This window comes from Lepisosteus oculatus, chromosome 9 (assembly GCF_040954835.1).
Source record: "Lepisosteus oculatus isolate fLepOcu1 chromosome 9, fLepOcu1.hap2, whole genome shotgun sequence".
Taxonomy (NCBI): Eukaryota; Metazoa; Chordata; class Actinopteri; order Semionotiformes; family Lepisosteidae; genus Lepisosteus; species Lepisosteus oculatus.
In genome coordinates this window covers 16,904,620-16,914,862 of record NC_090704.1, presented here as the reverse complement: position 1 = coordinate 16,914,862, position 10,243 = coordinate 16,904,620, and the positions used below count along the sequence as shown (strand labels likewise).

At 48.9% G+C, this 10,243-nt stretch overlaps 1 protein-coding gene across 2 annotated transcripts; it reads left to right on the top strand.

Moving 5' to 3' along the window:
• The first annotated feature begins 2,351 nt into the window (after window positions 1-2,351).
• On the top strand, window positions 2,352-5,595 carry pars2 (prolyl-tRNA synthetase 2, mitochondrial). Of its 2 annotated transcripts, none has more exons than XM_015355750.2 (3): window positions 2,352-2,484; window positions 3,444-4,067; window positions 4,353-5,595. In XM_015355750.2, the coding sequence occupies exons 2-3, from the start codon at window positions 3,468-3,470 to the stop codon at window positions 5,232-5,234; spliced, it is 1,482 nt and encodes a 493-aa protein (XP_015211236.1). In that variant the 5' UTR covers window positions 2,352-2,484; window positions 3,444-3,467; the 3' UTR covers window positions 5,235-5,595. The 2 variants fall into 2 exon arrangements, with proteins under 2 accessions (XP_015211236.1, XP_006635073.1); XM_006635010.3 differs by having other exon boundaries at window positions 2,352-2,613.
• The last annotated feature ends 4,648 nt before the right edge of the window (window positions 5,596-10,243 follow it).

Here is a 10,243-nt window from a genome sequence, read left to right as displayed (position 1 = left end):
CGGGCAAACAATCCAAGCATAAATCCAACAGGGAAATCCAAAATGGGAAGCAGAGTCCAACACCAGGGGATCCATCCAAAGTAGTTAAAAAACAGAACCGGGTCGGGACCGGCGGGACAAGGAATCAGGAACAGGAAACTAAAACCATAACGGAGCCAGATGCGGCAGGACCCCGGGCTCTCACGAAACGGGATTCAATGAGAAGCGCCGGGCAAACGCCTGCGTCTGGCTTTAAAGGTGGAACTAAAGAGGGGCCGGAATAAGGATCAGTTGTGGGGAATAGGACAGAACAAGGAAGGGCTGGAGCGCCCTTAAGAGGAGGATCGTGACAGTTATGTGTCAAGTAGTTAGCTACAAAGATGCAGCGTGTGCTAATACTTGAGTGGAACAAGAGATACTATGTAATTCTATACCATTGTATAGGAATGCATGCTACGAACCTAAGTGACCAATTGTATTAAAATAAATTACCTTTAGCAAATAGAAAGGTAGGAGAATGTGCGTGACTTTGGAATAGTGCTAATCTTGTAAGCACAGGAAAGGTTGATAGATAACAGAAAAATATTTAAGGACTGTTCTTTGTCAATTTGAGAAAAGTACACCGAGCATCTCTTGTGTTTCGCTCCATGCGTATGAAATAAAACCTTCTTTTAACTTTTGGGACAGACTCTCCCGTCTTTTAAGAGGAAAAGGGGACAAATTTCTCCAACAGCACCACATTCGCCAACAGAACATTTAATCGAAAATGAATACCTCGCAAAAATCAAGTAATATGTCATGGCTGAAAAGAATAGACGCCAAGAGCTTCAGGAGAACACATCTATCAGCATCTGAATGAATTTATCTAAGAGAATGGCGTCGACTGGAAAAATGCGTCAGAGTTTGTACTAGAGTAATGCAATGTTTGTGCTAGAGCAATTCCAGGTTGACACAGCAGGAGTAGTTGCAATAATTACAGAGGTTGCTCCAGATATGAAGTGGACGCACTGCATCATCCACTGCGAAGCTTTGGCTGTCAGGAAAATGACTGAGGATTTAAAATCTGTGTTAGACTCTACTGTTAAAGTTGTGAATTGTATCAGTGTTCAGTGTGCTTTGTAATGAAATGGGCAGTGAAGTGCTACATACTGAAGTGAGATGGTAATCAAGTGGCAAAGTGCTCAAGAGGCTCTTTGAACTGCACTCTGAGGTACAGTTGTTTTTGCATGACCAGCAATTTCCCTTGGCAAGTCTATTTGATGACCCAATTATGATTATATAATATTATATAATTACATAATATTATATATAAACATATATAAAATTGTAATATAATTTTACCAGCTGTATATTCTCACATTTGAATGAGCTGAATATGGGACGGCAGGGGCTCTCTGTAACAATTTTTGACGTGTCTGACAAGATCACTGCTATGAAGAAAAAGCTGCAGCTTTTTGTTAATAAAATCAATGTAATGTCAAGTTTACAGTTCTCAAATCTTTAGAATTCTCATGCACTGTATATTTTAAACTGTTTCACTAGAAATGTTTATACTTTTTAGTCTGCCTTTTACGTTTGATAGGCATTTATTTACTAAAACACTTACATTTGTTTCCCAAGATAACACAAGTGTCATAAAGAAATTCAGATAATTGCTTTAGGATTGTAGAATTGAGGAAAAGACTGAATATATACAGTCCATGCTTATGACCAGTTTTACCACTTAATTGTTTCCTACACAGTTCACTTGGCTTGTTTCATTAAATGCGCTTTACAGAACATTGCGGTACTGAAATGAATGTCTCTGTCAGAGGCTTTACCATTGAAAATCTACCAGCACCTCTGAAAATAGCAATCTGTGTTTTCAGAGTTAAATACTCACAGGGATGCTTGGAGTAAAACTACAGATATAGATTTTTTTTTTATCTGAACAGGTTTGGTGTTATTGTGAAAACCTTTCTCCTCTTTTAACGTTTTGGACAAATACAGAAATTTCATAATCTAACATTTGCTTCATAGTTCTTTATGAATTTAAAAATCCCCCAATACTGTCCCAAAATGCAGGGCTATAACAAGTAAAATTGTACCGAAGTCTAATCCCTCATTCTGGGAAACAACTTTTAGAGGAAGCTCTACATGAATAAATCCCTTTTGGTACCTGCTGTTTATATTCTGACTGAATAATACATTTTGAGTAGTCATAGGGGTGGATAAAATTTAAAGTTGTAATGGTGTTAATAATATAATAAATATATAATAAATATTTATTTTATTATTTTGCTCTTTAGGGAAAAAATTGCATTTTCACAGCTGCATAATATCATATGTTCCGGAAATACGTTTCTTAGACCGGAAGTTTGAATGTTGCTAGCATAGAGTTACAGTAGCGTGAAGCTCTACTCTCAAAAGGATGGCTAGAAAAATGCGTTCTAACATTACGCCAACTATTTTGTCCCTATTCGGTGCTCGTTGTATTGTTGGTGGTTGTACCAACTTGTGGCTGGGGTGGGTTTGCCAGTGATTTTAACGAAAGTGTCCCATAGATACTGAGGAAATATTGTATGCAGCTTATTGGTATTTTAAATAGTATAACTGTGTGCAATCTGTTTTTTGTTGTATCCCCCACTTGGTTTGGTAAGTTTAATTCTTAAAGTGTTTTTTATTGTTATCGTATGGGTTAGTTACCAGTTTTATTGAACTCTTCACGTGTACAGTATATACACAATGTCTCGGCTTTTATAGTAAGGAAGTCATGTCGATTTAGTTTACGCGGTGATATATACTGCACTTTATGTGTGTGTTTAATTATTTCAAATATTTAACACTCGCGATGTGTCGTGGTGACCTTAGAGTCCTGTTGTGAATGATCTGTGAATTAGGGCTCCGTAATTTTGTGAAAAACGATAACTTTTTAAAAAACAAATAGCAATAAATTAAAAAAAAAACTGCTGTTATTTCAAAGTGTTTAGTTTACCCTAGCACACTGACCAAAAAAGACGAGATGAAAAAACCTGAACGGTAACATGAATGATCAGTAAAAACTATTTCTTTGTAATGTTGAAAATGATTTGGATCGATTGAATATCACTGCAGGAGTGTTTTACATTTAGTGTAGTCTTTCAGATACTATTAAGCTTTTTAGATAGAATCTATATTCAGCACACTGATCTATATGTTGAGCTTTGGCTCGTGTAATACTGTCTCATACATTGACTCATTTACTAAGCTTATATTATTGTTCAATTTAGGTTTATGTGCATCTATAATATCAAAGCTTTAAAATACAGAATCACTGGTAAATTGAGCAAATGCCCTTCAAATATGAAACTTTAATAACTGTTACTTTTCTTAAAGTACAGGTTCCAGTAGTTTTTTTCCACTCGTACAGTTAAGTGTCAGCTGAACATAGCCCTAATGATGAAGATGAAATGCTATTAAACCAAACAATTTTCTTTCTTTCCCAGCGTGTGGATAATTTTGTGTGTATAATGGAAGTTCTGTTTCGGCGATGTCCTGGCAAGCTACGGTACTGCCTGACTCGGACTCTGCCTCAGTCCACGTGGCCCCAACGTGGCTGTGTGTGCCTGTTCCTGAGCATGCAAAGAACCAACATGAGAAATATGACTAGCAGTGCCAGACCTCTGCTGGTATCCAAGCTCTTTCAGCCAGCCAACCTGCGTGAGGAGAGGGACAGAGAACTGGGGCTGGGGCTTGGGGGCCGACAGGGGGAGAGCATGGCCTGTAAGAGCCAGCGTCTCATGCTGCAGTCAGGCTTTATCCACCCATCCAACCCCGGCTGTTACTATCTCCTCCCGGTGACTGTGCGTGCCATGGAGAAGCTGGTGCGGCTGATCGATAGAGAGATGCAGGGCATAGGTGGGCAGAAGCTGGACATGCCCAGTCTTTGTGCAGCTGACCTGTGGAGGCGCAGTGAGCGCTGGGATCTCATGGGCAAAGAGTTGTTCCGGTTGCAGGACAGGCATGGTGCGGAGTATTGTCTGGGGCCCACACATGAGGAGGCCATTACCGAGCTGCTTGCCGCACATGGCACCCTCTCCTACAGGCAGCTCCCCCTGCTGCTCTACCAGGTACAGTCACGGAGTGCTGTTGATTGAGGGGCTAGGGAATCCATATGAATATATAGTCGTGGCTGTATATGTAAGTCATTATTTGCAGTTTGTATGATAGTTTCATTATTTGTATTTGCCTTATGATGCCCTCTTGCTGTTATGCAAGTGGTGCATGAGCCTTGTTAACTTTATATGAAATTGTGACAGAATAGAACCCGTTCTAGTCTGTAGATTCTCAGCTGTGATGTTGATGATGTTCTGTTATGGCCATCATGTGTTGTGACCTCATGCCTATCCCTGCAGGTGACGCGAAAGTTCCGTGATGAGCCAAAGCCGCGGTTTGGGCTGCTGCGTGGGCGGGAGTTCTACATGAAAGACATGTATTCCTTTGATACATGTGAGGAAGCCGCCCACCGCACCTACCAGGCTGTGTGCGAAGCTTACACCCGCCTGTTTGCCCGCTTGGGTCTGCGCTGTGTCAAGGTGCAGGCTGACACAGGTCATATTGGGGGCAAACTTTCGCATGAGTTCCAGATTCCTGCAGAGATTGGCGAAGACAGACTGCTGATCTGTGGCGATTGTGGTTTTTCTGCCAACATGGAGACGATAGATCAAGGACTGAGATACTGCCCAGAGTGCAAAGGGGGCACACTATCAGAGACAAAGGGCATTGAGGTGGGGCATACCTTCTATCTAGGAACTAAGTACTCCTACATCTTTAGTGCCTCCTATAACAACATGCAAAATAAACCTGTAATTGCAGAAATGGGATGCTTTGGGCTGGGGATAACCCGCATCCTGGCTGCATCTATAGAAGTGCTTTCCTCTGAGGACAGCATCCGTTGGCCTGCCTTGCTGGCACCCTACCAGATATGCATCCTTCCACCAAAGAAGGGCAGTAAAGCAGATGAGGCAGGAGAACTGGCACAGAACCTCTTCAAGGTTCTGGTGGAGGCAGTCCCTAGTTTGCGAGGGGAGGTGGTCTTGGATGACCGGACGCACCTGACCATTGGTAGAAGACTGAAAGATGCGAGTAGGTTGGGGTACCCCTATGTGATTGTCACTGGGAAGAGTGCCTTGGAGGATCTGCCAACATTTGAGGTGTGCAGCCAGAACACTGGGGAGACCTTGTTTCTCCCTATAGAAGGTGTGGTAGACTACATTAGAGGTGTGGAAATTGTTTGACACCAGCAAACTGATTGTCCTGCTATAGCTGGTGGTCAGTTATTGGTTATTCCAGAATGAAAATGAATAAAACCTCTGATTTTGTTGTTACATCTCTCTTGCCAAGTCAGAAGGTTCAATGCTCATTCTTTATGACACATCATAGGAGTTGACTGTTTTATTCAGGGGGGATCCAACACAAGTTCTAATTTTATGAACCTGCCAGACAAAGGTAATTTAATGCTTTTGGTTCTGAAATTTATGTTTTGGTCTGTTTTTTCCTGTTTGTTTTATGTTTTGAATGTGGTATTTTACTGTTCCATAGAGGATTTACAATCTTCCTTTCTGCCTTGAAGCCTTAATAAATACTTAAAACAATAAATGTTTTTGAATGTGTTTTGAATTAAATGTTTGCAATGTATCAGAGCTACTGCAGACCAAAGTAAGATACATTTTTATACATTTCATAATGATTTAATCAAAACAGAATATTGTAGCGCATTCGCCAGGTGCTGTGGCTGAAGAGTGCCTGGCTGGGGTACGCAGTGAGGGGTAGTATGGAATTCAATAAAGCGCTGGTTTTCACTCAACAAGTGAACCCGAAAATACTACATAGGTGTCAGAAGCGGGAGGATGGACAGTGAGCAGCTGTTGATGTCGGACTCGGAGAAGCGCCGGTTCCCCCAGCAGCCGAATGACCCCCTAAAGCGCTTTTTGGGGGCGAGCAGCAGCCACCAGGGGCCAGAAAGGCTCCTTAGCGCCACTCGTGGTCACAGCCCTTATAAGGGCTACCCAACGGTGGCTTACTCGGCAGAGGAGGGACCTTTTCCTTTGTCGCCTCAGTCCACGGGGCGGGAAGGAGACGCCAGACCAGCACGGTCCAGTCCGCCACCCCTGTACAGCCGGCACCGGTGTGATCGAGCCGCTATAATGGGGAGATTCCATGGCAACTTTATGAGGCCCAGTTCCAGATGGTGGCCTGGGCAAATGGCTGGTATCAGACGGAGATGGCGAGCCACCTTGCCGCGGTCCTGGAGGGGAAGGCCCGCCAGGCGCTGCTGGATGTACCCAGGGACCAGCGATACAACTATGCGGCGTTGGCATTGGCCCTCTGGAGGCATTTTGGTGGGAGAGGGGAGGCACCGGGCCTGCTGTGGGCGAGGTTGGCCCAACGCTGCCACCTAGCGGGAGAGCCCCTGGGACCGGTAGCCGCAGACATGGCTTACTTAGCCCTACTTAGGGTTACCCTACCCTCCCTTGCACTCCAGCAGTTCCTCTGGGCCATTGCCGGGCACTAAGGCAGCCGGACCACCAGAATGGGAAACCACCAGCCTTCGCCTGAGGACGGGACAGTGCGCAGAGGTCCTCGGCAAACGGGCACTCACCGTGCAGTTTGGGGCTGCGAGGGTAAAACCCTTGTACCTCGCCCCAGTCCACGAGGACTGTATCCTGGGGTTGGCCTGGTTGGAACATGTGGATGGTTGCCTTGATATGGGGTGGTGGGAGTTGGTGGGGCAGGGGGAACGGATCTGTCTTGCGGCGGGTGGGGTGGGAAGTGGCCGGGGCGCACGGGCTGAGGGTCAGAGGGTTTTGGGGCAAGCGTGCCGGGGCTGATTTCCGGGGCACCTGGCTGGGCGGTTGACATGGCGGCTGCTGGGGGGAATGCGGGGGCCAAGCATGACAGGGAGATAAGGCGTGTTGTGGGGGAGCTTCTGCAGCGTAGCAACGAGGGCCTCACTTGAGACCGGCAACGGTGGCTGCAGTCTCTCCTTGCCGAGAACAAAAATCTGTTCGTGGCCAGGGATGAGGACTACACCTACACGACTCTCACACAGCACGAGATCGACACCGGGGATGCGCGGCCCTTTCGCATTCTGCCCTGGTGGATGGCATACGTTAACTGGCGGCGGCGGAGCAGAAGGTTCAGGAGATGGCTGCGGCGGGAGTGATTGAGCCTTCCGTGAGTCCGTGGTCTTCCCCGGTCGTTTTAGTCCGGAAGAAGGACGGCACGTGGAGGTTTTGTTTGGACTACAAGAAGCTGAACTAGGACACCTGGAAGGACTCCTATCCGCTGCCCTGGATAGATGATGCGCTGGATTACATTTCCAGGGCCGACCTGGTTCGCCCGAAGACGGCCTTCTCCATCGGCCAAGGGCTCTGGCAGTTCACAGTTATGCCTTTCAACATGTAATGCCCCGGCAATGTTTGAGCGGTTGTTGGAGTGAGTGCTGTCATCGGTTCCCTGGATGAAGTGTGTGGTGTACTTGGATGATTTACTCGTACATAACCAGGGATTTCGAGCAGGCCCTGGCGAACCTCCGGTTAGTGTTGGCTTGCATCCGGCGGGCCAGGTTGAGCTCAACCCGGAAAATGCGAGCTCCTGTGGTGGGAGTTCACTTTGCCTGGGGTATGTGGTCAGGCCGCGAGGGTTGGCCACAGACCCGGGGAAGGTCACCGCCGTGCGCAACTGGCCAGTGCCCCGCACCGTGTCGGAGCTCCACAGTTTCTAGGGGTTGGCGTCTTATTACCGGAGATTTGCCAGCCTCACTGCTGCGCTGCACTTCCTCACGGAGAAAGGGCAGCGTTTTGTATGGGACGCGGACTGTGAGGCGGCCTTCCGGGGCCTGCAGGAGGCACTGGTGGGGGCTCCCATCCTGGCCTTCCCGGATCCAAAGCTGTGCTAGATACAGATGCCAGTGATAAGGGGGTGGACACAGTGCTAGCACAGGAGGGGCTAGAGGGGGAGAGGGTCGTCGCATACTTTAGCCAGGTACTCAATAAGGCTGAGAGAAATTATTGCGTCACCCGGAGGGAGTTGCTGGCTGTAGTCTTGGCGGTCTGCCACTTCAAGTCCTATCTTTTTGTGACCTGATTTAAACTGCGGACGGACCATGCATCCCTCACCTGGCTGCTCAATTTCAAAGAGACGGAGGGGCAAATGTCGAGTTGGATTGAGATCCTGGAGGAGTACGACTTCATGGTCATGCACCACCGCAGAGTGGTCTCTCGCGGAGACACTGCGAGGCAGCGTACTGCTGCTATTGCGCCCCGGTGGGAGCAGTGTAAGGAGGCCGCCTGCAGCGAGGGGGAAGCGAGCGCCGGGGCCACGTTCTTTAGTGGGCCATTTGGTGTGGGCCTGGCAGATCTGGCGCAGCAGCAGGAGGCAGACCCTGACATTGGGCCGGTGCTCCGCTGGAAAGCAGGGGGGACCCGGCCCGCCCGGGAGGAGCTCGTCCCTCACCACAAGTCTGTGAAGGCCTGTGGGAGACCTTGGAGGTGAGGGACAGGGTGCTGTGCCGGCGGTGGTGGGTACCCTCCAGCAGTGAGGTCAGGTGGCAGCTGGGGGTGCTGCGGTCGCTCCACGGGGCTGTTCTCTAAGTGGTGCATGGCCAGCCAGGCGTGGGGCACTTTGGTTCTATCACCAGGATGTGGAGCAGTTCTGCCAGACGTGCGTGGTCTGCATGGCCCAGAAGGGTCCTCCCAGGCGCTCACCGGCGCCCCTCTAACAACATCAGTTGGGGGCGCCCATGGAGTGGGTTGGGGTGGACGTGCTGGGCCTGTTTACGCGCACTGAGGCGGGTAGTTGCTACATCCTGGTGGCAGTGGACTACTTTATGAAGTTGCCCAGGGCTTATGCGCGGACCACCCCACTGCATCCCCAGAGCGACGGGTTGGTGGAGCGTTTTAACTGGACGCTCTCCACTCAACTGGCCACACTGGTCTCGCGGCACCAGCGTGATTGGGACTGACACTTACCCCTCGTCCTCTGGGTGTACCGGACCACTGTGCAGGAGTCCACTGGACTGCGCACCCTGGTGGATTTGGCATTCGGTTTGCTGCCGGGAGGAGTGCTAGCACAGCCAGCCAGGCCGGATTACGAGTGGGACCTGCAGCAACAGATGCTGTGAATACACAGCTTCACCTGAAGCTGCCTGACTCAGGCAGGGGTACGGGCAGAAGCGGTACTATGATCTGCGCTGTAGGGTGACCCATTTTTGATCGGGGGACCTCGTCTGGGTCTACAACCTGCGGTGCTGCTAGGGCCTCAGCCCGAAGCTGGCTCTGGCCTGGGAGGGACCCATGGAGGTCCTGGAGGTCGTGGGGGAGGTCTGCTACTGTGTCCGGTTCGGGAAGTGAGGGTGGTCCTGCATCGAGACTGCCTGGCTCCCTTCAGGGGTCGCAAGGGGGTGCTTGAACAGGAGGGTGCAGAGGAGCCCGGAGAGCAGCCAGGTCCAGATTTCACCGTGCCGGGGGGGGGCTGAGGTGGCAGACTGGCAGACTCCACCTCGATGCAGTCAGTGCACTCGCTGGGTGCCGCAGAAGCTGCAGGATTGTGTGCTGGACGTAGGCGGGCTATTCGACATCGGTGGGACGCCAGACGTCTCAGGTGGGGGCAGTGTAGCACATTCGCATGGCGCTGCTGCTGAAGAGCGCCTGGATGGGGTACGTGGCGAGTGGCAGGACGGGAGTAGTAGTGGTCAAGGACTAGGAAAGCCGCTGACCAGTGCAGCTGACCCACTGCAAAATGGGCGTACGGTCTGGTGAGATCGCCTGGACTCTTGGAAATACTTCCCTGGTTTTGCACCCCTGTTATACTTGTACTCAATTGCCACCCTATCCCTGTGTAACTACCCGAATAGACCCCAGTGTGTTGCTCTTTCTCTCGGGCGCTCGCTCGTTCTGTCTCTCACCCTTTCTCTCTCTCACCTGGCGCGCTTTAATAAAGCACCGTTTTTCACTCAACGAGTGTCCGAGTCACTGTGTGCGTCCTCGTCGAACCCGAAAATACTACAATATTAATAATATCACTTATAAAATACTGTACTAAAATAGCCCAATAGGTATTCACTTTGTGGGTGAATAATCTAATTCTGGTTCTGTTGTGATTATTTATTAAATAAGAATCTATGAAATTCTATTGAACGTTCCATCTATTTTTCCATCTATGTTTGAGTGAGAAAACGACGAACTTCCCTCGGAACCCTATATCTGGGTATGAAATGTGAGTAGGGGAGAGATTTTATGCTTGG

Bases quoted from the DNA above. Each gene is read 5' to 3' on its own strand.
- pars2 (XM_015355750.2), top strand. From the start codon at position 3,468: ATGGAAGTTCTGTTTCGGCGATGTCCTGGCAAGCTACGGTACTGCCTG. The intron at 4,068-4,352 runs GTACAGTCACGG...CTATCCCTGCAG, and splicing joins TCCCCCTGCTGCTCTACCAG to GTGACGCGAAAGTTCCGTGA.